General features: G+C 33.1%; 1 protein-coding gene across 10 annotated transcripts in view; it reads left to right on the top strand.

Moving 5' to 3' along the window:
• STAU2 (staufen double-stranded RNA binding protein 2) overlaps nt 1-27,431 on the top strand; it is a 454,831-nt gene that overhangs the window by 170,485 nt on the left and 256,915 nt on the right. For 8 of the 10 annotated variants that reach the window (XR_012484345.1, XM_074278883.1, XM_074278881.1 and 5 more), the window contains 3 exons: nt 4,983-5,120; nt 9,916-10,047; nt 13,607-13,777. Coding sequence is in view for 9 of the 10 variants with exons in the window: in XM_074278883.1 (XP_074134984.1) it covers nt 4,983-5,120; nt 9,916-10,047; nt 13,607-13,777 (441 nt within the window). In the remaining variant the exon portion in view is untranslated. The remainder of the gene's footprint in view (nt 1-4,982; nt 5,121-9,915; nt 10,048-13,606; nt 13,778-27,431) is intronic. The other 2 variants (XM_074278888.1, XM_074278887.1) reach the window with 1 other exon arrangement.

Genomic DNA, 27,431 nt, shown 5'->3' with positions numbered 1-27,431 from the left:
ACTTTTTTTTTTTAATAGATGACTCTTTAAATTTTTTTTTTTGGTAATTTCTGGACTTAAACATCAAAGAAGAACATTTCTATATAGAGAGAAGAGCACCAAATGAGAATTCCATATACCAACATGATTCTACATTTTATACACTTATTTCTTAAAGTGTATAATAAATTCCGATTCTTACTTTCAAAACTGTCCTGCTTATCTGCTTTCTTCTTATCTCTCTGTACATATTAAGAAAAAAAATTTCAGTGGCTTGCTTTATCTTTTTTTTTTTTTTTTTTTGCTTCACTATTATTAGCCTCTACCCCCAACCTCCACTTAAAAACTTTAAAAAAGAAAAAAACCCTTGTAACAAAGTCAGTGTTGTAAGATAAAATAAATCCACACAGTAAATAAAATTAATCCACACAGTAGATAAAATTAATCCACATAGTAGCTATATCCAGAAATATCTGTCCTTTTTTTCACTTTATGTCTATCAGTTCTTTGTCAGGATGTGGAGAATGCTTCATAGACTCTCTATAGATATGCTTTGTTACTGCATTAATTGTAGTCTATAAATCATTCAAAGTTTCTTTTTCTTTACAGTGTTATTGTCTGTGTATGTTTTGTTCCACAGTACTACTCACTTCACTCTGTGTCAGTTCATATTATCCAAGATACTCTTTAGTCATCTTTTATCATTCCATTGAAGCTACTTTCTCCAAAATATTAATGATCTTTTAGTTGTCAATCCAATGGCCTTTTCTCAATCCTTTTTCTCCTTGAGCTCTATATACTGTGGCACTGTTAATCCCTTGATCCTCTCTTCTCCCTTGGTTTTTGGATCAGCACTGTCCCAGTTTTTCTTTTACCTTCAAACTCTCCTTTACTGGATCCTCTTCCAGATCACACCCTTTAATCATAATCACATGTGCCTTTCTGGGGCCTATCCCAGGGTGGACTATCTTCTTGGTCTGTACTGCTTTACCTGGTGATCTCATCAGCTTGCATAGATTTAATTACCATCTCTGTGCTGATGAGTCTTTTTTTTTTTTTTTTTTTAATATAGCTTTTTATTTACAAGATATATGCATGGATACTTTTTCAGCATTGACCCTTGCAAAACCTTTTGTTCCAATTTTTCCCCTCCTTCCAATACCAATATTGGTAGACCAATACACGTTAAATATGTTGAAGTATATGTTAAATACAATATATGTATACATGTCCATACAGTTATTTTGCTGTACAAAAAGAATCAGACTTTGAAATAGTGTACAATTAACCGGTGAAGGAAATAAAAAATGCAGGTGGACAAAAATAGAAGGATTGGGAATTCTATGTAGTGGTTCATAGTCATCTCCCATCTTTCACTGGGTGTAGCTGGTTCAATTCATTACTGTTCTATTGGATCTTATTTGTTTCATCTCATTGTTGGAGAGAGCCACATCCATCAGAATTGATCATCATATAGTATTGTTGTTGAAGTATATAATGATCTCCTGATCCTGCTCATTTCACTCAACATCAGTTCATGAAAGTTTCTCTAGGCCCTTCTGAAATCATCCTGCTGGTCATTTCTTAAAGAACAATAATATTCCATAATATTCATATAACACAATTTCTTCAACTATTCTCCAATTGATGGGCATGCATTCTGTTTCCAGTTTCTACAAAGTGGGCTGCCACAAACATTTTTGCACATATAGGTCCCTTTCCCTTCTTTAAGATCTCTTTGGGATATAAACCCAGAAGTAACACTGCTGAGTCAAAGGGTATGCAGAGTTTGATAACTTTTTGAGCATAGTTCTAAATCGCTCTCCGGAATGGCTAGATGTGTTCACAATTCTACCAACAATGTATCAGTGTCCCAGTTTTCCCACATCCCCTTCAACATTCTGCATTATCTTTCCCTGTCATTCTAGCCAATCTGATAGGTGTGTAGTGGTTTCTCAGAGTTGTCTTAATTTGCATTTCTCTGATTAATAAAGTGTGCTGATGATTCTTGAGAAGTACCTATCTTACTCCAGACTGTCTGCTGACCTCCAATCTCATATTTCCAACTACCTTTCAGACATCTCGGATGTCCAGGTGACATCTTAAACTCAATATATGTAAAGCAGAATTTATTTCTTTCCCCCTAAATTTTTCCTTCTTTCCTTTCTCCCTTGTTACTTTAATGGGTAATACCATCCTCCTAGTCCCTCAGACTTACAACCCAGGAATCATCCTAGATTCCTCAGTATCTCTCACCCTTCATAGGCAAACTGTTGCCAGGGTCTATAGATTTCATCTATGCAGCCTCTCTCCAGAAGCCCCCCTTTCTCCAGTACAGGCCCTCATCACCTTATTCCTGGATTCATAATTTGTTTTACTACTTCTAATGGCAACCTAAGGCAACCTTTAGATTCTAGCTCTTAACTTTTTCTTTTCTTTCTTCCTCTCCCATTTAATTTTCCCTTCAAGTTCAAAAAGATTGTTTTACTTGTGACTAGTATTTCTTGGAAATTATCCAGGCTCTTTATAGCCTTGGCCCATTCTTATTCTTTTTGAATTTTATTTCTAAAACAAGCTCATCACTAGTGGTGGCAGTGGATAGAGTTCAGGGCCTGAAGGCAGGAGTTCTTACTGGTTGTGTGACCCTGGGTGAGTCATTTAACTTTGTTTCTTGAGTTCCTCATTTCTAAAACAAGCTAGATGGCAGACTACTACTCTTGTCTTTGACAAGATGACTCCAAATGGGATCATAAAGAATTGGACCTGACTGAAATGATCGAACGACAACAACAAACTAGACTGTTATATGCATCTGTTTGTGCTTATTTATGTGTTCTATTTTTTAAAGTCTATATCAGATGAGAGTGAGATTCATTTTGTACTCTTTTCCCCTAAACCTTCTTTCATGTTTGTATACTCTTAATCTACTCCAATTATAAGAAATATCAAATTCTCTCCCTGTCCTCTTTTCTATAGTGTGTGTTCCTTTTACCATTCCTTCTCTTTTTATTCTTTAAAACCATTGCAACAGAACCATTTCACTCCTGTGATCTTTCTTATTTAAATCCCTCAAATACTCTTTCAAGACATTAAGGTTCCAAAAGGACATCTATTTCATCTTTCTCTTAGAATAATTAATACCTACAGCATCATACAACTTTTTTTAATTGTTCAAATAATCTTATCTTTCTGTATTAAAAAAAAAAATTCTTCTGGTAGTATTTCAAACTTCTTACTCTGTTTTGTTTTTTTCATTAGAAATGTTTAAAAGTTCTCTTCCATTAAAATTTTGTTCCTTCCCTCCATAGAATTAAACAAAAATTTTCAGGATAAGCTATTTTTTGGTTGTAAGTCCATGTCTTTTGCTTTTTGAAATATTACATTCCAGAATTTCTCTTGTTTATAGTAGAATCTGGAGGTCTTGTGTGATACTGATTATGACTTCTTACTACTTGAACTGCTCCTTTCTAGAGGAATACTATATATAGAGATCAACTTGGATCATTTGGTTTCCTATACCCCTGTCTTTAGATGTCTGGATCTCTGAGGTTCAGCACACTGAATCTTCGGGCCTTCTATAGAACTCAGAACACAACTGCCTATTGTACAGCTCAAGCTGTACATCTCAAACTCAAACTCAACATATCTGAACCAACCCTCTCCTCTTCTGAAATTTCCTAATTTCCATAATACAACCATGCTCCCAGCTACTACTTTAGTATTATTTTCAGTGTCTCATAGTTATTCATGCCATATGTCCAATTTATTTTCAGCTGTCATCATTTCTACCTTCACATCTCTTGTATATTTTCCCTTCTCTCCATTCATGCAACTGTCACCATCACATATGTACTTATCACCTCATGCCTGGACTATTAAATAGCATTCTGCTCAGTCTGTCAGCTTCAAATCTCTTTGCACTCCACTTCATCTTTCACTTAGTTGCCAAAGTGATTTTCCTAAAGCATGGGTATCATCTTGTCACCCCCCACTCAATAAACTCCAAAAGTTTTCTATTACCTCCAAGATGAAATCTATAAACTATTATGTTTTACTTTTATAGACCTTTATAACCAGGCTTCTTACCTTTCTAGTCTTCTTACAATTTACTCATCCTTTTTTGTACTCTACAGTACACCAACACTGACCTTTGTGTTCTTTCTCACATGTAACATCCCTTCTTTTAACTTTGTGCCCTTTTCTTAGCTGTCTCCATTCCCAGAATACTTTCTCTCAGAGGCTCCCTTCCACTTCCTGTCTTTCTGGGCTTGCTTCAACTCTTTTTTTTTTTTTTTTTTTTTTTTTTGCAAGATGCTATTTCCGGCATTGCTCTCTTTCTTCACCTCTAATATTGCTAGTTGCTTCTCTTTAAGATTATCTTTAATTTGCTTTATATTTATCTCTATCTCTATAAGATCAACAACACAGATATAAAGAAAAGTGATAGAAGAAAGGGTAAAGTGACCTCAAAATTTAATGAGGGAAATAACATGCAAACAGCTATCTACACACACACAGTTATCCATACACGTACATGTGGGTCCTTGTCTCTTTTTGAGAAGTGTTACTCTCTGTTACTCCATTTGGGCTTTTCTTCACAAAGATGCTGGAGTAGTAGTTTATCATTAGATTTCTTGATCATTACTTGATCTCATGTGAATTTCAGGTTTTGTTTTGGTTTTTTAAGTATGTATGTAGGAGCTGGAAATATCTGTCCACAGCTCTTTTTCTTAGAGGTACATAAATAATTCTCAAAGACTTTACATAGGAGTGCATTGCCTTCTTTATAATGCACAATGCATCAACCTAGATATATAATTAAATAGCTTACTTTAAAATATAATTTTTTGCTGTTATTTTTATCTCTTTATTTAATTTTTTATAAAAGATGCTTTTCAGAATATCAATTTTTACATTCATGGAATTTGCTAATAGATAAATATCAAGTTGGGACAAGCAATATTAATATATTCTGAAATTTATTTTTACTGTTGTTTTTTTAGGCTGATCCAGAATATGGCCAGGGGATGAACCCTGTTAGCTGTCTGGCTCAGATTCAGCAGGCCAGAAAAGAAAAGGAACCAGATTATGCCCTTCTTTCAGACAGAGGAAAATCTCGCCGGCGAGAGTTTTTGATGCAGGTATCACTAACTATTTCATAGGGGAAATTCCTTTAATATTATAGGAATATGGAATACCTCAGGTTTGGGTAAAAATGTGAAATAGAGGTCAAACAGGAATGAATGGTGTCAAACAAACAACATGATCTTGGCTTCTCTCCCTGTCAGCTTCTCATGCTTAGTATGGTGAAGTATCAAGGACATTTATAATAGACAGTGTGAGGAGTTCAAGGACATGTGGGATTCACACAGGTTATTTATGACACAATTTATCATCTTGAACATATTTATGTTGCAATTTGCAGCTGGGGCATTTTACTTTCTGGGAATTGGAGACATGGTAGCTTTCTTCAAATATTTGAAGGGCTGGCCCATGAAAAAGAGATGGGACATGTTCTGTGGGTCCCCAGAGAGCTGCACTGGGACAAATTACAGATATGTCGAGTTAGACTTGATCTGAACTTTCTAAGAATTAGAGCTATCCAAAAGTATAATGGGCAGCTTCAGGAGGTAGTGGTCTCATAGCTCCCTTCCAGGCTAAAAGCCTGGATTTTTGTTCATATTCAGGATGGACTAGATGACCTCTGAGATGTATGCAAACTCTGAGTCTTTGTGAATCCATTATTCTGAGAAATAAAAGTGGCAAATAGATAGTTTTATCAGACACAACAAGACCTGGAGCAAGTATTTTGGAAAGAATTAGGAGGGGGAACTGTTTATCTGCTACAGAACCTATAGGGGTTCCAGTCTTTTAGAGGATATTGAGAGATTTTTTTTTTTTTTTTTTTTTTTTTTTGTCTAGTCCAAGTTTTAGATACCAAAAACATTGCTAAATGCTGGATGTACAAAAATAAATGTGACATAGACCCTGCTTTTTTTTTTTTTTTTTTTTTTTTTTTTTTTTTTTTTTTACTGAGGCAATTGGGGTTAAGTGCAGAGACCCTGCTTTTAAGTAACTTGTAGTCAGTCACTTATAAGAACATAGAAATTTAGTCAAGATGAATCCTGTTGTAGTCAAATGTCTGTGCTAAGATAGCCAAGCTATCTTTTCACTTTTGTGTATATTTTAAATACTCCAAGGCTTTGGTGATTTGAATATACTCTTACCTTTTCCTCTAACAGTTAATGAAGCATCCAATAAAATAAAAGTTAAACAATGACTAATTCCATTATGTTTATAATTAAAAATACTGTAACATACTATATTCAGTAATTTTGGGGATCTGAGCTCTGAATGCATTTTCCAACCAGATATATTTGGGTAGGTTGTAAAAAGAAACAAAATTAAATTACTGAAGAAGGATTAGGTTGTTTGTGATGATATAGCGATAATAACCATTTATTAAGCACTTATTATACTCAAGAAGTTACAAATATAATCACAGAATTGTTTTGACTCATGCAAATGGTTTCTTTAAAATGTATAAAATAAATGATTTGCCTTTAGGACTTACTTAAGGCTATTTGAAATGTTTCATAGTATTTTAAATTTACTTTAATAATTGTATTTGTTATTACTTAGTCTTTTACACAATCTATATTTTCTTCTCTAGAAAGGATATTATCTTGATATCTTGGCAGTATAATTATTTAAGATAGATAGCTTGAAATTTAGAAGAGTTTAATTTGTATCAAAAGTAAAGCACATAACAATTCTGATATTTATTATAAAAACCCAATTTATGAATGATATGGTAAGGTGATACCTAAAATGGAAGGATAGAAACAAGAGTGAGGTTGAATGAAAGATTCACAGCCAGATGTCAAAGTGATACCTACAGTTGTCTCAAAATTAGTTAGTTGTTCATTATTTAGTCTCTACTTACTCTGTAGGTAAGCCCTCATAAGAAACACATTTTCACTTTCATTTGTACTTTCAAATGTGGAAAAGGAATAAGGAATGTTATGTGTGAAAATTGCTCCAAAGGAAATTAGTTAAGTCTCTTTGATTTAAGTTTATTTACTTAAAACTTTTTAGTTAACAAATCAAATACAAACTTGACAAAATTAGATTTTGTCATGAGGTCTCTAGAACTTCATATTTGTACTTCTTCCAGAAACAATTCTAAAAGAGATTTTGGCCCACTAAAATAATGTTGTTTCTTCAGGTGTAGAAATGTATAGATGATTTATTTTAGTTTCATTGCCAAATAAAATTTTGCATTATCATATGTGGAGCCTGTCCTTTTGAGAAAATATTTTCTATTTTACTAGCCTTATAATTAGATATATATTTTTAAAATTTTGTATTGATAGAGAATAGCAATACATCAGAAGTGGAAAGAGAAAAACTGACTATAATCACACTTTAGTTTGTACTTTTCCTTTCCTGCTTTTGAAAATTATAAGAACTAATCTGTAACTTTTTTATTTTTATACTTTGGAAATGGTGACTTCATTGACTGGTTGCCATTTACAAAGAACAGTGCTGTTGTAGCATTTTCATTTTGTTGATCATTCATGAAATCTTTTTTTATCTTCTTCACTTTGACTTTCTTAGATTTGAAGATTTTCTGAAAGTTTTCTTTGAACACCAAAGGTTTAGAAAAATCTGATTTAAAATTTTGATATGTATTAGAAATATAAAGCTTCACATCCAGCAAAAGAACTCTAGGAGTTGATTATGAACCACTACATAGAATTTCTAATCCCTCTAATTTTGTCCGCCTGCATTTTGGATTTCCTTCATAGGCTAATTGTACACTATTTCAAAGTCCGATTCTTTTTGTATAGCAAACTGTTTGGTCATGTATACATATATTGTATTTAATTTATACTCTAACTATTTAACATGTATTGGTCAACCTGCCATCTTGGCGGGGGGGGGGGGGGGGGGGGCGGGGGGGAAGGGGAAAAATTAGAACAAAAGGTTTGGCAATTGTCAATGTTGTAAAATTACCCATGCATATATCTGGTAAATAAAAACTATTAAAATTTAAAAAAAAAGAAATATAAAGTTTCTTTGCCTTTATACAAAATAAAACAAACCTCTGTCTATGGAGTATATTGAGTATTCTTTTGAAAAAGAAACTCGGAATGTTTCTTAAGCAGGTTTCTTTTTTATGGGTATTCGTAAATACTCTAGTTAAACAAGGACATTTGGCTATGCTTTTAAATGTTTTCACACTGAATTCATATTGCTTCTCCTCCCTCACACCCCCCAGAAGTCCCAATGGATTCATTATAGCATTCAGCAACCTTATCAAAGTAAAAGGCTTTTTGTATAAACTATTTAAGCAATGTTTTCATTTATTTTAATTGAATGTGGAAGTAAAGTATCTAGAGATAATTTACTCATTTTTATCTGTCACAGAAAGGGTAAATTTGAATGTAATGAAATGGATCCAATTACTTGTATTGGCCATTAGATAAACAGAAAAAAATCTCTGATGACATTGGCTGAGTGGTCTATTCCCAAAGCTTATTTTAGAAAGATTTTTTTTTTTTTAATGTTAATCTTTGATAGAAAACATAGTGAGGTCCAAAACCTGGTTTCATAGAAAATATTAGGATTTTAATTTAGCATGTACCATGATAATTTTCTCCTTTCAGTTTTTTTTTTTAATATAATAGTTAATTCTGTGACATTTATTACTTAATCAAGTACTAAATTACTTAACAGATAAGTAGGATTTTAGGACTTTTATATAATCTTTAGTTTATGTGGACTTATTAACTACAATAATCTGTAAAGTTTTAAAAACCCTCCCATAGTTATATTAATTTTTCCGAAGTAGCAAAATAATTGAAGCTAGTTTCAAAATAAGTTACTGGTAAATTAATTAAATAAAAGTCTTATTGTGAAAATATTGAATTTGTGAATTTTATCAAAAGATTTAACTTTTCACATTTACACATATACAATGTTTATTTCAATTCCATTATTAAATAATGAACTAGTTCTTGATAGTGAATCAATTAATTTTTAGTGTATCTTAGGCTTTTTTTGATTAATTTACTTTTTTAAAGTTGGTATTGAGGTAGTGTGATATAATGGTTAAAGATCTGGCCTTGGAGTCAGGGCATTTGGGTTCAAGTCTTGCTGCTAAGATATAGAGGCTATGTGACCTTGGGCAAATTGCTTGATCTCACAGTGTCCCAGACAATTCACTCAAACTCTAATTTGTGGCTCACTTGCTCATTTTCCTTTATAGAGAACATTTATGAAATCAAAGTCTGCATCCTCTCACCAACTTTACTCCCTACCATTCCCCCCAATAAATAATAAATGTGTCTATATTATTGTTGTCTTGACTTAAAAGGACTAATATTGCATCTCCAACATTGTCTAACTTTATGATGTGGAAACTTAGTGATTTATGTTATGATCTTGAAATTTTTATTTACTGTTAAAGATCAATATTTATTACTTTGTACATATGAAGTATGCATATAAATCTATGAAACATATAGAAACCCCAAAAATTTTACTTTTGGTAAAAATGATAGTAATTCATTTGAGGAACTATATCGTAAGATAAAATTTAGAATGTACCTTAAACACTCTCTGAATTGCATGAGAGCACTGACTTAGGAAATAGGAAAAGTGGGGCTTCTAGACTGAACTCTGCCATTCATTTAACATTATGATTTTAGGTCAGTTTTTAATTCTTACTTTACTCTTATAAAAAATAAGAATATTTGGGTTAGATGATCTCCTAAGTTCTTTCCATCTCTAAGCTAAAAATTTGTGAATTTTAGGGATTTTAAAACTGAATATAGTTATAATGGAATCATTTCAGAGCTTATTATTCGGGGATGTCAAAAAACTGTTTGTTTGATGGTTGCTCTTAATTATTTCTTTTCATTTTACCAGGTTAAAGTTGGCACTGCGGTTGCTACTGGAATAGGTCTTAGTAAGAAGATAGCTAAAAGAAATGCAGCAGAGGCAATGTTGTTACATCTTGGATATAAAACCTCCACTCCTGTTCAGGAACATCTTGAAAAGGTGAGTGTTATATATAAATATGTGCATTACATTCTATGTTGTAGATTACCAAAGGTATTGAAAAAAAAGGCAAGTATATTTTTATTATATATTATTAAAACATAGAATTTACTGTTATAAACAAAAATCTAATACATTATGGGGATTTATTAAAACTGAAAGCAACTATTACTTTCCATTCGTTTAAGAGTAGCATTTTACAGCAAATTTCTCCTTATTTGATGAAATATGAGATGAAAAATTGGATAATTTAATACCTTAATGAGTATATGAATTTATTGACATAGGTACCACATAGGTTGAAATGTCAGTCCTTTTAAATTTTGTTCTCCTCTTAGACTTTTGTCTATATCTTTGTATACTAAGTTAGAAAGTCATTTGAAAAGTAAAAAATTAAAATTCATTTTAGTTTTTGTATTACATAATGCTGGTTTCCTTTTTAAATGGAATTCATTTGCTATTTTTACTGTATAAACCAAGTCTTAAACTATTAAGTTTTTCTCATAAGTCCACAGATTTGTCTCAGTGTTGTTAGCCTGAATTCTGGAACCCAGCTAAAAACTTTTGAAATAAAAGACCTAGATTATCCCTTTAGGACATGCATATATTGGACTGACACTCTATAAAGTAATTTTTCTATTTATTTTAAACTTGAAGGTAAACTAAAAGGGTGTTGTTGTTTTTTCTGCCAAGAGCCTTGTTCATGGTTCCCTATTTCTTCTATGGCACTTAATGACATCACTAACACCTCCCTCTATTGCAAGAGAAAAACAGAACCCCGAACTCAGGTCTTGGCATGAAAAAACAAAATACAAGTAATTAAACTTCATGTAATCTTAAAATTTGTTCATTATTATTTTTGCTATCTGCTCAGGTAAATAAACACTTTTTTATTAAATTTTTTAAATGACTGAAAAAATTCATATTGCTTTTAACTGAGCTTAACAATCATCAAAAGTAAAAGTTTTAATGTTTGAGTAATTTTACCACTTAAGAATCTTGTTTTTAGTTTTTAGGTACTAAAGCTATAGATGCTTGAGTTTTAGAGAGTAAAGTAAGAAGTAAAATTACTTTTTAAAGACTTGGTTGTTCTTTATTTTTTAAGGTATTAAAATTTTTAGAAAATTAATTTTAGTTCCCAAAGAATTGCCTAAATACTATCCCTAGAGACTTCTGTTTTCTTTACCAGTCTTCCAAATGATTTCCTTTCTTTTAAATATATTTGTAATATGAAACCTAACATGTGTTAAGATTTTTGTTGCTCTTACAATGTATATGTGTTATTTTAACTTTACACATTTATATTGATTTAAAATTGTGATTTTAAAATGTTTAAGTCAAAATAGGCCCCTTCAAAAAACACCTGTGATTTAAAAAAAATCACCCGAAATAAACATATTCTTCTGCCAAACATCCTAAGTTTCAATTTTATTTTGTTGCTTTTGAGGAAAACTGAACAATATAAGCAAATGTGGTAAATGAGATTTTTTAAAAACTCTATACTAAATATCTATTATTAGTGTTATCTTTTCACTTTTTTTTTTTTTAAAGGCAGTATGAAGTAGTAGAACAACACTGTTCTTGGAGTCACAAAATCTGGAGTTGAGTCCATTTTCCATGCCTTACTAGCCATGTGATTTTGGTAAAGACACTTAAATTCATTGAGCCTCAGCTTTTGCACATGTAAAATGGTAATAGTATTAGCTGCAGCTTCAGCTCAACTAGTTGGTTGCAAAGATCAAGATAATTCAATTTAACAAGCATGCACTAAGCACCTACTCTGTACAAGGCACTGTGTTAGACACTAGAACTGCAAAAATAAAGTAATATTTGATCTCAAAAAGCTTATATTCTACTGTGGAGTGGAGAGGAGAGATACACAATATATACATGGACAAATAAATATAAAATAATTTAAAGAGAGGGACTACACTAATGTAGTTGGGGTCAGGGAAGGCTTGATGGTGGGTGAAATGAGCACTGAAAAAAGATAAGGGTTTTAAAAAGCAGACATGAGAAAGGAACATGTTTTAGGCTTCAGGGGCAACTGGTACAAATATATGGAGGTGGAAGATAAAATGTCAAGGATGTATAAGAACAAAGGAACAGCTATCAAACTTGGCTAGAACAGAGTGTATGAAGGGTATGATATGAAATAAGACCCCAAAATTAGTTTGGAGTCTGGTTGTGGAGGACATGAAAAACCAGCCTCAGGGATTTGTATATTGTCCTACAGGCAATAAGGAGTTACAGAAGGAATTTGAGCAGGGAAGTGACACGATCCCTGCAATCCTTGGTCATCTTTTCCAGTACTGGTTGCATCTTCTCTCATGCCCCCTGACACATGAGTCCTGGAGGGTGAGTTAGCATACACCTTATTCCTGTTGCTGCTTCTAAATTCTCCTTTTTCCCACCATCATTCAGCACTTAATCATATTCATATATTCCCCAATCTAGATCTCTTTCGTTTCTCAAGAAGTTTACCCAAATGCCTTCTCTTATACTAGGGTATTTTAAAATATACCCTTATGTATCCTCAGATTTCCTAGCCTCCAAATTCCTTGTTATCCTAAGCTTACCTCAGCCAACCATCTACAAGGAGAGACACCCCCATGATCTATCTGTTACCATATGTATTCCACTGCCATGATAAGAATTCTGAAACCATCTCTCTGACCATAATATTCTATCATTTCATCTCTCCCTAGGTTTCCTTTCTCCTAATCCCATCTATTCTTTTTCTTCACCTTGACTTCTAGTCCTCAGGTTTCTCCTATGTTATCACTCCTGCTTTGGCTTCACTTTTCTCCTTTATCTTTACCCTATTGTTTACAATTCAATATCACACCATCTTCTACTCTTGAATTCCTGGCCCCTTTCTCCTGATGTCAGTTGTGATTTGCCAAAATGCAGCCTGCGTTAGTTACCCTCACAATCTTCCTCCTTTGCTCCTGTTTACTTGCTTCTCAGCTGTGATCTAGAAAGTCACACTATGTTTCTAAATCAATAGGGCCTTCACTGAATTAGGATAATTCTTTTTATTCTTCTCTAATTGATTTTATTTTTAAATTATATATTTAAATAAACAAAAATCTGCTTTGTCTCCCTCCGACTTCAACTTTCCTCCCTTCATTTAATAATAAAAGAAAAACTACATTCCTGTCCCAAACAAATTCCTCACTAGTCATGTACAAAAAAAAGGAAAAAAAAATGTTCTTCACTGATTGAATCTGCCTATTTGTCAATAGTTTAGTGGCATATTTCATTATTAGCTCTTTTTTCTTCTCAATAGTATTTTACTTTTCCAAATATATGTAAAGATAGTTTTCAATATTCATTTCTTTAAGATTGTTTAGCTCCAAATTTTTTCTCCTTCCTTTACCCTCCCCACTCTCCAAGATAATATAAGCTAAACATGTTCAATCCTTTAAAACATATTTCCATATTGTCTTATTGTACAAGAAAAATCAGACCAAAAGGGAAAAAGCCATGAGATAAAAAGAAAACAAACAAAATAATGTGAAAATACTGTGTTTCCATACATATTCTTTTTCCCTAGTTCTCTCTCTGGATGTGGATGGCATTTTCCATCCCAAATCTATTGGAGTTGTCTTGGATCACTGCATTGCTGAGAAGAACTAAGTTTGTCATAATTGATCATCACCTAATCTTCCTGTTATCGTGTATAATATTCTCCTGGATCTGCTCACTTCACTCAACATCAGTTCATGTAAGTCTTCCCAGGGTTTTCTGAAATCAGCCTGTTCATCATTTCTTATAGAACAACAATATTTCATTACATTCATATTCAGCCATTCCTCAATTGATGGTCATCTACTCATTTCTAATTCCTTGCTACAAAAAGAACTGCTACAAACACTTTTGCACATATGGGTCCTTTCCCTTTTTAAGATCTCTGCTACTAAGCCTAGTAGTGACACTACTGGATCAAAGAGCATGCACAGTTTTAGAGTTCTTTGGGCATCATTCCAAATTGCTTTCTAGAATGTTTGAGTCTACCAGAAATGAATTAGTGTTCCAGTTTTCTCACATCCCCTCCAACATTTATCATTATCTTTTCCTATCATCTTAGCCAATCAGTTTGTTTGTCTATACTACATTGTTGTTATTATATAATTTGCTTACTGGTTCTATTTGTTTACTCTGCACCAGTTCATATAAGTTTTCCCACATTTTTCTGAATCCATCCCCATCCCCATTTCTTACATTATTTCATCAAACTTATGTAGCCACCCCTCACAGCATGGGTGAAATCTCTAATTCCCATTATTTGCCAACTCAAAAACATAAATATCTTTGTATATTCTTAAGTGTTGATATTGCTTAAGACTACTTTTTTCCTTAATCTATTCTTCCTTTCATTTCTCCTCCTTTATTTTCCTCTTTTCTCTTCTGTTTCCCTGTTGAATGAAGTTTGTTTCTATATCCAGTTCTGTGTGGGCAGCCTTCTCCTTTGACTAAAAGTTCAAGTGTTAACTTTTTTTTCCCTCTTATCCCCTAGTCTTGTTTGTATAGATGTCTTTTTGTGCACCCTGATTATGTGGCATAATTTCCCCTTCATTACCCTTTCCCCACTAGTGTATTCCATTTCCTCTTTCTTTTTTTAAGATCTTTAAGATACTAAGGAGCTACTTTCTGGTTTTGTCTAATAAAACTCCTGTGACTCAGCTGATAATTACATTTACAATTTTTCTTTTTTAGTTCCTTAGAGTTGTTTATTCACATTTACCTTTTTTGTTTCTTAAAATACTGTGTTTGAATATTATAGTTTCTACTCTGGTCAGTTCTTTTCCTCAGGAATTCTTGGAAATCTTTTGTTTCTTTAAAGATCTTTCCCCCTCTGAAGCATGAGTCTCAATTTTAGAGTAAATCTGTAAGCATATTCTTTGAATTCTGGAATAGAACAGGCCAAACTTTTTATATTTGTGACTGCTAAGTCATTATGATTCTGACTGTGACTTTTATATATGAATTCTTTCTTTCTGGCATCTTGCAATATTTTTCTCTTACTTGAAAGCTCTGGATTTTAACTCTAATATTCCATGGAATATTTTTTGAATTTATTTCAGGAGGTGACCTATGGATTCTATTTTCATTTTCCCCCTATTCCTAAAAGATAGAGACAATTCTCTACTTTCAGCCAATTCAATAATTCTTAAATTTTTTTCCTCATTAATCTGTTTTCTAGATCAATTGTTTTTGCTATGAGATACTTTATATTATCTCCTATTTTTTTCAGTCGTTTGACTTTGTTTTAATATTTTTTGTTGTCTCATGTAGTAGTATTGACTTCTAATTGCAACATTATAATTTTCAGGTATTTGTTGTTTGCAAAGTTTTGAACCTCTTGTTCCAAATTGTTAATTCTTTCTAATCTTTTCTTCCATAGCTCTTGTCTCTTTTCCTTTAGTGTTCTCATTTAATTGATTTAAAACATTTTACACTTAAAAAACCCAAAATTCATGCTTCATCTAGTCTGGGCATTTTAGTTAATTTTTTTTTGCCTGAGCCATATTTTCTCTGGGACTTTGTAGATGCTTTGTAGTTATTCTTTTCTGAGTCTAGATCTTGAAGGTCTCAGTCACTTTTTTTAGTCTTTTGTGGAATTCTTTTTTATTTGCTAGGGTTTCTAATTTCCTTCTTGACTAAATACTTGATGTTAGGGCTGAGGCTCTGTGTATCTCAGGAGGGAAAGTCTGAGCTGACTCAGGCTTTTGAATGTTGTGTTCTCAGATTCAGTGTAGGTTCTTAAGAATAGCTCAGGCTGGATTCTGTAAGATTTCAGTACACTAAAAAGTGGTCTGATCCAGGGCAAAGTCTCTTAATTTCTCCACTTGTCTGAACTCTTTAAGGTCCTGATCTGGCTTTAAATCTGAACAGTAATAAGAAGCTTCAGGACTTATTTTTTCTTAGCCAGCTGGGAATCTCTGCTGCTTTGGGCTAACAGAACTGTAGGCTTCCCTTTCATTTGAAATTTTTGTCCTGACTTCTCTCTGTAAATTTTAGGGTAGGGTAGAGGCTGAAATTGAGACTCTGTTTTTGAAATCTGACCCTCACTCTAGATGCTTGCATCTGAACCAGCCTCTCTTTCACTAAATAACCTTGGGCCTGCAACATGTTTTTATTCTGAAATGCCACTTTTGGTTCCATGGGGTTGTGTGGTTCAAAAGGGGAGGTGAGTAACCACCATATGATAAAATAGCCAGAGATATCTCTAGGAGCAAAACAAAGGTTTATTACACTTTCTTATAGCTATCACTCCAGTTCAATAAGCAATCAAAGGGAGGAAGTTCTTTATATAGAGGCAGAACAGCAAATTATGTAGTTCCTAATGTAGAAGATCCCTCCTATCACTGACCCTCATCCTCACTGGCCAAAGGAATGTGGTCATATTCTAAACTCAGACACAGCCCTCCTTCCTGCTGATTTTTTTTTTTTTTTTTTAATTCTTTGGATGGTTTGAAAAGGAAGTAACCATTGACCAATGGTTAGCTACACTACTTCTGTAGGTCATGAGACTTCCTGAAGCTTAGACCTAGGGTCTGACTTTTTTCTGCCTTCCAGTCCTTTGAAAATAGGGTCATGTGACTTCCTGAAACTTAGGCCTAAGGTCTTACAACCTCTGAAAAATCTTTACCAGAGAAATTCAGTCCCTTCATATTGTACCCTGGATTTGTGACACAAATTTTGGAAAGGAGTTATAGGGCCGCAAGTTGTTACTTGCAGCCCTATAACACATTCCCAATGCAAAAAAATTGAGTCCATTGAGGGAATGAGACATTTTCTTGCTTTGATGAATAGTTTTTCCTTGAGCATGGCTGGTCCTAGTCAGACTTTAACCCCAGTGTGCACATGTCTCCTCATGAAAATATGGACTAGAAAATGACTAATTGTAACTTTTTCTTGGATTTTCCATCAAGATTTGGTCTAGTACATTTTCTAGATCTGTATGGAGAAGTTGGAGTGAATGTGTGTGAATGGGTGAATGTGTGTGTGTGTCTGTGGGGGGAATAGTTTGTTTCATTACTTCCTGCTGTTCAATTTTGTCTCTACCTCTCTTGAATGATTTTATATCACAACCCCGCCCCCCCAAACTTCCTCTCAATAGGAGACTTTAACTCATACTTTACTGAAAAAAAAAAAAAAAGAGGCAAAAAACAAAAAAAGGAATAGTCATTTAAATAGGAAAGACAGCAAATATGCATATGAATATATCTAGCATGAATATAAAGTGAATAAATATAAATCTGTACCAAGAAGTTAAATATTAGAAAGTTTGAGAAAGAAGGCCCTAGCAATTAAGAGGATCAGAAAAGTCCTCATGCAGAAGATTATGCTTGATCTGTGTTTTAAAGAAAGAGAAACTCTGTGAGGAGCATTTTAGTTATGTGGGATATGCATTGCAAAAGTAAAGGGATGGGAGATAGGGTGTATTATGTGAAAAAGAAAAAAAAAGGCCAATTTGACTGGATTATAGAGGAGAGTGATATCCACTGAGGCTGGAAAAAAATAAGTTGGGATCGGGTTGTGAAGGGCTTCAAAAGCTAAATAGAGAGCTTTATATTTTATCCAATAGACATCTTTGGAGTTGATTGAGTAGGGAAATTCCATGATCATATATGATCTCAATGAAAATTACTTTAGCAACAGCTTGTAGGATGGACTGGAATAATAAGAGAATTGAGGCAGAGATTAATTAGGCAATAATAATAGCTAATAATTGCTAACATTTGCATAGTAGTTACTATATGCCCAGAAGTGTACTAAGTGCTATATGATTATTATCTCGTTTGATCTTCACAACAATCCTTGAGGAGATATTATTATTATCCCCATTTTACGGATGAATAAAGTGAAGTAAACAGAGGTTAAGTAACTTTTTAAGGGTTACAAAGCTAGTAAGTACTGAGACTGGACCATCCATAGGAGCACCTAACTGACCATTGCAGTAATCTAATTGAGCAGTGAAGATAATATGCATTAAAGTAGCAGTTATATAAATGGAAAGAAAGGTCACATAGAAGAGATTTTCATGATGGTAAGATTTAGAAACTGATTCGATATATGGGGTGAGGAGAGAAGAATACTGAGGTTACTCAGTTCAGAAACTGGAGGGATGTTAGTGCCTTTGGTAAAAATAGGTGTTTTTGGAAGAAGGGAGAACTTTCAAATGAAAAATAATGAGTATAATTTGGGAAATTGTAATGTTCTCTTCTCTAGATTGTAATTGTTCTCTGGGAGCAGATTTCTTGAAGGGCTGCTAGAGGCATCCTTAGTTGCAGCTCAGTTCAATTAATCACCTCAAATGTAGCCAGGAGTTAAAGTCCAGATATTTTATTGTCTCTTCCAAAATCTTATCTCCTTCACTTGGGACTTGGCTAGTTTTCTGGAGGCCTTCTTCTCTCCTTGGTTCCTGAGAGCTTTTGTCCGAATGTTTCCAGCCAGCAAAGGTTGAAGTTGGAAATGAATCTTGACTCTAAATCTCCTCCCAGAGAGTGGGCTTGTGGGTGGGCTTGTGAATCTCCCAGAAATCAATCCTAGTTGTCAATCTCCTTCCAGTGGACTTGTCCTTTTATATGCTCTCTAAAGGTATGAAGTCTAATGTGTGAACTAATAAGTGAACTCCTTTAAAGGTGTGAACTAAGTACATTACCTTGTCTCAAGTTCTGTCCCATAACATCTCCTTGTAGGATTAAATCAATCATACTGAACCATGCTAAATTAGATAATTATTGTCTCTATTCATTCTAGTGACTTAGCACCTTGTAAGAATCCTAACAGGAAATGTTGATTTTCAGATGGACAATCAAAAAAGGAGTTGGCTGAATTATATGCAGAGGCAAAAAAGAAACATTTCATGAAATATTTGGTTGTTATGTATAGATAACAGGTTTTTTTCAGAAATTTGGAGGCAAGGAGAAGGAAAAAACTGATCTTTCTTCAATATTGACTATAGTATCTGAATTCAGGATTTGATGCTTTATCAACTTCATACATACAGAGATTTTGCTTAAGTAATCATTTTTTCTTAAGTAATCACTAAAAAATAATAGGAAAATGAAATCCCAGATACTTCAAATAATTTAAGTTTGACAATAAGGAAAGTAGAATGGAATAGATTGGAAGAAAAAAAATCTTCCTAGAAAATGGCTAAGTAATTTGTTTCTTGTACTTACTATTATACAAATACTTAATAAAAAATAGCCTTTTGTAATTTTTAGAACCATATTTCACACATGATCTGCTTTCATTGCATGGTGTATTAATAAAGACATAATATCCAGTACAAGGAACATGTTAGTCATGCTATGCTCTAGCTTGGTCAACCCAGATCTAGAGGACTTTATACAATTCTAGACTATTAATATTCTTCTCAAAATATGGTAAACTGGAGCCTGTCCAATAGAGGAAATCCAAGATGGTGAGAAAACTGTAGACCATTCCACATAAGGATTAGTTAAAGAACTTTTTAACTTTTCTCTGTGGAGAAAAGAAAGTTAGGGAAAACCGCCACTATTATCATGATCATGATAATGATGAGGAGGATGATCTTTATCACCCTCATCATTACCATTGCTAACATTTACGTAGCACTTTAAGATTTATAAAGTTCTTTGTATATATTATCTCATGTGATCCTCTAAAGTCTATAAGATGGATATTATGACTGCTCAAACTAAAAATTTACCAATAATTTGTGTGAGTTAATATAGGCTATTGTTTCCAGCTTCATAAAAATATGAGTTTGGTTTTGGATATGTTGAATTTAAGAAGCCTGTAGCACAGTCAGTTATTATTGTTATCATTATAGCTAATTTACAGAAAAGGATTTCCAAAAGATGGTCATAAAGTTCTACCATAATTAGTTCTTTTCAGTCAAATAAGTTAAAAATCGCATTATTTTTGAAGTAACAATATATTAGCATACAATATTAATGTCATATTCTGATTTTGGTTTTTATATCTTGTACAACTATCATAATTAGATGTTTGGGTAATTCTGATATACTTATGCAATCATTAAATTTCCATGAGACATATGAATCATCTCAGAAATGATAATTTATTAAGGGAGTATTTTGGGAAGTTTCCTTTAATTATGTCCTTCATTGTTTCTTGTCTACTTTCTAATATTTTTTGAGGGAAAGTTATATCTTTCCAGGGACATTTATTTCTTTTTAAGCATTGTATTTTCTGTTAAAATGAAAATATTTCTGGTAGAGTAATAAAGGAGTGAGGAAAAGAGAAGCACTGGAATAATAGATTAAAGTCAGTGAGTATTGGTATCTTAGATTGATTTCAAATCTCACTGCTTTGTTAAAGCATGAGGCTTTAGATAAGCAAAAGAATGGGACCATGGATAAATATATTTATTTTGTAAATTGGTAAAAGTAGGGATAGTTTTAAGAGAGTTTTTTTTTTTTTTTTCTGGGTAAGGTAAGCATCAGTGTTACTCCCATGATTAGGAGAGGAGATTCTAATAAGCTAGGGAGGAGAATATTAAATGATACTAATGAGAGGAGAAATAGGGACAATCAAAGTAAAGGCAGAGAACTCTGAAGAAAGACTTTGCCAATTAAAATTTTTCCTAGGTTTCACTCCTACTATCATCTAAAGAGGTTTTACTATTCCTGGGGTCATATTTTAATGATTACCTCATATCCTAAAAGTCCCAGGAGCCAAATTTCTTTTTAAATGATTTTTATGTCCTATGAAAATACTGCAATTCATTTTGAACTATTGGGCCCCTTTAATAAGTTATTATGTGAGTTAACATTACCTGTAGGTATATTAAACAGGTGGCCACTATTCTAGGAAACAAAAGCAGTGCAAAATTAGATATTTGGTATTTCACATTATAAGCAATCCTCTAAGCTTATGTTATATTATTTAAAATACTGAATATAATTTTAACTTTAATCAGATCAGTAATAATACAGTAGTTAAGAGGAAGCACCCATTACTTGAGGGGCTGAAAATATTTACAACAGTTTCATTTTATTTGGAACTGGACCATTTCATTAATGAGAATAACCTACATGCAAATAATTATTAACTTTAACTACGTTATTAGTAGGATTTTCATGTTTATTGGTTTTTTTCCATTTATACCTTTTGATATTATCTCCTAAAAGTAACCTTATTACAATAATATGAATGTTCTTTTTTCCATGAGTTAAATAAAAGTTATTGCTACCATTGACAATAATATTCATAATTATCTGTATGTTAGAACAATATTTTAAATATGTAGACTTAAATTTGTTACCTATCTCTGTTGAACCGGTAGTCTGTTCTCAGTTTGTATTAATGACCTATGACTCATATTACATATGATACTTCATGTCTAGAAGACTATGAATGTGGGGAATTAAATTTTTTACCTTTCTCCCAATCATCTCTCCCATCTTCACTTTTGATGAAGAGTAATCTGTGAAAGGAGGAGTCTTTAGATTAGTCTAAGTACTTAATTTAATGATTAATGTCCATAAACCTAACATTCCACTCTTAGAACTAGAGAATGATACAAATATACTCCTATATCCACTATCCTTAAACAAACAAACCCCTTTTCTTGACCTTGGCAATACTTCAATATACTATCCACCCTTTTTCTCTCCCTTTTACTTCCAGTTTCTAGAAAGAACATTCTATACTCAATACATTCTCTCCTACCTCTTTCTGTTGAAGTCCCTCAGTTCCTACAAACTCCAACTAATGATCTCACCTTCAATTGTATTCTTTGGCCTCCTAAATCCCTATTCAAGTAGTCTCTCATTGTCATTCTCCTTTTCATATGCTTCATCTCTATAGTGAAGGGATAAATCTTGTCACAATCCAAAAGCCATAATATTTCTTTAAGACCCAAACCAGTTGTTATCTCCCTTGTGAAAATTTCCCTGAAATTTTATCCCTTTCTCTCAGGTGAAAGTCAAAGTTTCAGAGTTGAAAGAGTCTAAGAGGCCATTTAATCCACTACATGCTTGAATATATTGATGAGTGGTCATGCAGCCTTTGCTCAGAGACAGTGGAAAAGAATTGTAGACTTCTGGAGGCCCCTGTTTCCTCTTTTGGGTATCTCTGTGATGATATTTTTTCTTAGATTAATTATAAATTTGTCTATAGATAACTTTTACCTACTGTTCCTAATTTTGCCTTCTGAGACTAATCAGAAAAAAAAAATTAGTCCTTTTTCTTTAAATGAGAAAATATCTGTAAAGTACTTAGCATAGTGTCTGGCACATAGTAGGGGTTTCATAAATGCTTATCTCCCCTTCCCTCTTTATATGTGACAGTTCTTCAACACCTGCTCCTTACTTCAGATTTCTCATGTTGCTTGTCTGGATATTTTCTTTGTATTAAGTATCTCACTTTATCATAGTTATTTGTGTATGTTATCTTCATTTAGATTAAGAGCAAAATTTGTGAAATATCTTTTTTTTTTTTTTTAAATCTTTTTTGCCTTATATAGGACCTGGCACTTAGGCTGTTTAATTCACCATTTATTAGATTGCTTCTTTGCACTAGGGACTGTAAAACAAAATGAAAATTAAATTAGAAGACACTTTAGACAATATCTAATCCAATTATTTCCTTTACAAATGGGAAAACTAAAGATCTAAGAGAAAAAGTTATCTGTTATACAATTTGAGTGTAATTATGGCTGAAAAAAGACTCTTGTCCCCGAAAACATTGCTTTTTTAAAAGTAGCCCAGGATTTCATTAGCTTTTCAAATGCCATTCACTGAATTTCCATGATACTAAAGTCTCAACTTAAATTTTACCTTTTGTTAAAAGCCTTTTTTTCCCCCCTTCAGTCCTTTGTAATCTTAGTCTTCTTCTTCAGAGACTCTCTGTTTCTTATTTATACATAGTTGTTTGCATGTTGTCTCTTCATCAGACTGGAAATTCCTTGAGAGCAGTCTATATAGCATTTAAAGGCCATAACAATTTGATTCTAGGACTTTCCTAAGCACTAGGAATACAAATAAAAGCAGAAAAGAAAAGAGTATCTGCACATAAATTCTGGATTTTACATTCTAATAGGGGAAAATGACACAAAAAGGATGAAAAATGTTTAAATCTGGGAGGTACCCATGCGAGAACAAGGTGCAAAAATCCAGAATCAGGAGCTGGAATGGATTCAAAGTGAGCATGAAAGTTCCTTCCTCACATGAAAGTTTCAAGTAGGAACTCACCAATTGCAAGAGCAGAGGTAGAAAAATTTGAAGTGTCAAGAATGGAGCGAGGTTCAAAACGAGTACAGAAATGAAGACCAATGTGCCATAAAATGATGTTTCTTGTTGCCCCCAGATGATGGATGAAACTACACTAATTCCTTTATTTGCCTCTCCAAGGAGAACCTGTGAGGCATTTGGTTGCAACTTTCTTATACCATCTGGTTTCATTTATATTGAAAATGTCTCTATGTAGAAATGGTTCAATTACTTTAATAATCTAGCAACACATTATTCATTGGACAAGGATTATACATTCTGAGTACCGACAATTAAATTAAAATTTATAGACATAAAAACTATTTTTAGCACTCTATGGCCCCTCTTTAATTATACTGCCACCATATAACTATAGAAGCTGTAGAGGACTTATAGAATTGAAGATCTTTTTATATTTTTGTTTTATATTTGTTATCATCAGGAAATAATTCCGTGAAATGGTCGGTTTACTTTTGGTAAGGCTCTCTTTGATTAGCTAAAATCTGTCCATAAGTAGAAGAAATAATCTGTATGCAATAAAATACTCAAAGCCTGTCCAACTTGACAGAAATTTCAGTTGTCATTCTACTGATATAACCTTTGAGGACACAGTAAGTAAAACAAATAAGTAGAGCCAAGATGGTGGGGGAAAGGCAGGTATTCACCTCGCTCTCCCCCAAACTCCTTCAGATACTTTTAAATAGTGCCTCAAAACAAATTCTAAAATGTCCGAACTCACAAAAAGATGGAGTAAAACAATGCTCAACAATTTCTGGATAAGTGTTGTAGTCCTAGGTCAAGGAGGAACACTAGCATACCAGAGCTTGTGGACTACAGGGAAGCAAAAATTCTGCTCACAGTATTTGTGTGGTCATTCACAGACCAGAAGAGTCATAAACACATCTCTCCCTAGGTCATATTATCTTGGAAAAACTGAAAACCTGCAGGTCTCCAGAATTACCTGAAAGCAGCTGCACAAAAATATCTGAAGCTTGGGGTGATGTTCTCTCTATTCCTGAAGGAGAATTTTATATCATAGAGTTAAAAGTCAAGAAATAGGTTGGAAAATGAGAAAAAAAATCTTGAGTATAGAAAGTAACTATGGGTACAGCTAAAATCAAAACAAAAACTGGAAAGATAATAAAGTCAAAGCTCCTATATTGAAAGCTTCACAGAAAAATATTAATTGGGCTCAGGTCATAGAAGAGCTCAAAAAGGATTTTAAAAATCAAATAAGAGAGATAGGGAAAATAGGAAAGAGAAATGAGAATGATGCAAGAAAATAATTTAAAAAGAGTGAATAGTCTGGTAAAGGAGGCACACACACAAAAAAATACTGAAGAAAACAATACCTTAAAATATAGAAAAGGCCAAATGGTAAAAGGCACAAAAATCCAATAAAAAGATTAATGTCTTGAAAAGCAGAATAGGACAAATGGAAAAAGAGGTACAAAAACTCATTGAAGAAAATAATTCCATAAAAATTAGAAATGGGCAAGTGTAAGCTAATGATTTTATGAAATATCAAGAAACAACAGAACAAAATCAAAACAATAAAAAAAATAGAAGAAAATGTGAACTACCTCAGTAGAAAAGCAACAAACCTGTGAAATAGATCCAGAAGAGATAATTTAAGGATTATTGGACTACCTAAAAGCTATGATCAAAAAAGAATTTAGATGTCATCTTTCAAAAACTTATCATGGAAAACTGCTTTGATATTCTAGAATCAGAGGGAAAAATAGAGATTGAGAGAATCTAATTATCACCTCCTGAAGGAAAATTCCATCGATATTATGACCAAATTCCAGAGCTCCCAAGTCAAGGAGAAAATGTTGCAATCAGCCAAAAAGAAATAATTCAAATTTTGTGGAGTCACAATCAGAATAATACAAAATTTAATAATTTTTATATTAGTGGATTGGAAGACTTGGAATATTATATTACAGAGAGCAAAAAAATCTAGGATTACAATTAAAAATCATTTGTGCCACAAAACTGAGTATAACATTTCAGGAAAAAAATGAATATTTAATGAAATAGAGGACCTTAGAACATTCCTGATGAAAAGACCAAAGTTGAATAGAGAACTTGACTTTCAAATATAAGACACAAAAAAACCCATAAAAAGGTAAAGGAGGAAGAGAAACCATAAAGAATTCAATAAGATGAAATTGTTTATTTTCCTACATTTCTAGAAAAAGGTTACTTGTAACTCCTAGGGTTTTTTTCATTATTAAGGAGGGATAGGTGTGAGTTGAATATGATGGGATGATTTATCTAAAAAAATAAAATTAAGGGGGTGAAAAAGGATAATGCACTAGAAGAAGGGGAGAGGTAAAATGGGCAAAAATTATCCAACATAAGAGGCCCCAAAGAGATTTTATTGAGGAGAAGGTGAAAAAAGAGAGGGAGAAATATGTGAACTTTATTCTCATTAGATTGGCTTAAAGAAAAAATAACATACACACTCAGTTGGGTGTAGAAATCTATCTTATCATAACAGGAAAATAGGAGGGGAAGGGGAAAAGAAAAGATAGAAGGTGGGGATTGATAGAAGGGAGGGCAGACGAGGAGATAAAACTCAGAAACAAAACACTTTTGAGAATGGATAGGATGAAAGGAGAAAATAGAATAAACAGGGAGAAATAGAATAGAGGGAAATACATAGTTAATAATCATTATTGTGGAAAAATTCATAGCAAGTCTTTCTAATAAAGACCTAATTTGTCAAATATACAAAAATATATAAATATATAGAAATAAAAAACATTCCTTAATTGATAAATGGTCAAATGGTATACAATCAGTTTTTAAACAAAGCTATCTATAGTCATGAAAAAGTACTCTAAATCACTGTTGATTAGAGAATTCAAATTAAAGCAATTCTGAGCTACCACCACACCTCTCAGATTGACTAATTTGACAGAAAAGGAAAAAGAAAAGGAAAAATGTCAGAGGAGATGAGAAAAAATTAAAATGCTAATGCATTGTTGGTGAAGTTGTAATACTGATTCAACCATTTGGGAGACCAATTTGCAACTATGCCCAAAGGGTTATAAAACCATGCATACTTTTTGATCAAGTAACTACTAGTTCTGTATTCCAAACAGATAAGCAACAAAAAGGAAAAGGCCCTGTATGTTAGAATACATGGCAGAGCTGCTGAAATACATGGGAGCCACTGACAGTGGCTGCTGGAGACCCAACCCAGAATGGATCTCCTCATGTGAGAGGATGATACAAGGAGACTGAGAGGTCGTTCCATTGTCTGACCTCTCTCCTCTTCCCTCTACCTCCAATTTATCTCATTCCTAGTGCTCAACATCTGTGTCAGCAAAGGCTGCCCTGCAACTCCTTCAGATGCTATGATCCACAGCTGTGGAGACTCTTGGGGAATTGATCTGTCCCTTAACACCTATATGTACAAAAATATAGCAGCTCTTTTATTTTGTTTTCATTTAGAATTTTTTGCACTTATTAGTGTTTTATTTGTTCCAATTATATGTAAAGGTAATTCTCAACATTCCCTTTTTTCCCTCCCTTTTATCCCCTTCTCTAATACAGCAAGCAATCTGTTATAGATTTTTACACATACTATCATATTAAATATATTTCCACATATTTCCATGTGAAAGAGCAATCAGAACAAAATAGCAAAACTGAAGAAAGAAAAAACAACAAAAAAAGTGAAAATAGTATGCGTTAGTATGCATTCAGACTCCATAGGTCTTTCTCTTCATCACCATTGTGCTTAATTATCTTGGATCATTGTTTTGCTGAGAAGAGTTAAGACTATTATAGTTGATTATCACCTCATTGTATTTCTAAGAATAGTTCAGTTATTCACAGTAAACCATCATACAATATGACAATATTGTTACCATGCACAATGGTGTAATATTCTGGTTAGCTTTCTGGAAGTCCTCTGAATGGGCCTTGGTTTCAACAGAATAATCACCACATGAATAGTCAAGAATAAAGTCTTTGTTACCTCCTTCACAGTCTGTCTTCTTTGCCTGGGACTGTGCTAGTTTTATGGGGGACCTTTAAATGGACCTTGGTCTTAGTGAAGGAATACAGACGGCAGGAGAGCCACCAGGATGGTGGAAAATGGAATGTCTCTCTTCCAGTCCTTGTTGGTCC

Source organism: Sminthopsis crassicaudata, chromosome 1 (assembly GCF_048593235.1).
Source record: "Sminthopsis crassicaudata isolate SCR6 chromosome 1, ASM4859323v1, whole genome shotgun sequence".
In the NCBI taxonomy this organism is placed as follows: Eukaryota; Metazoa; Chordata; class Mammalia; order Dasyuromorphia; family Dasyuridae; genus Sminthopsis; species Sminthopsis crassicaudata.
Note: the sequence above shows the minus strand (reverse complement) of the source record. Positions and strands in the feature narration are given on the sequence as shown.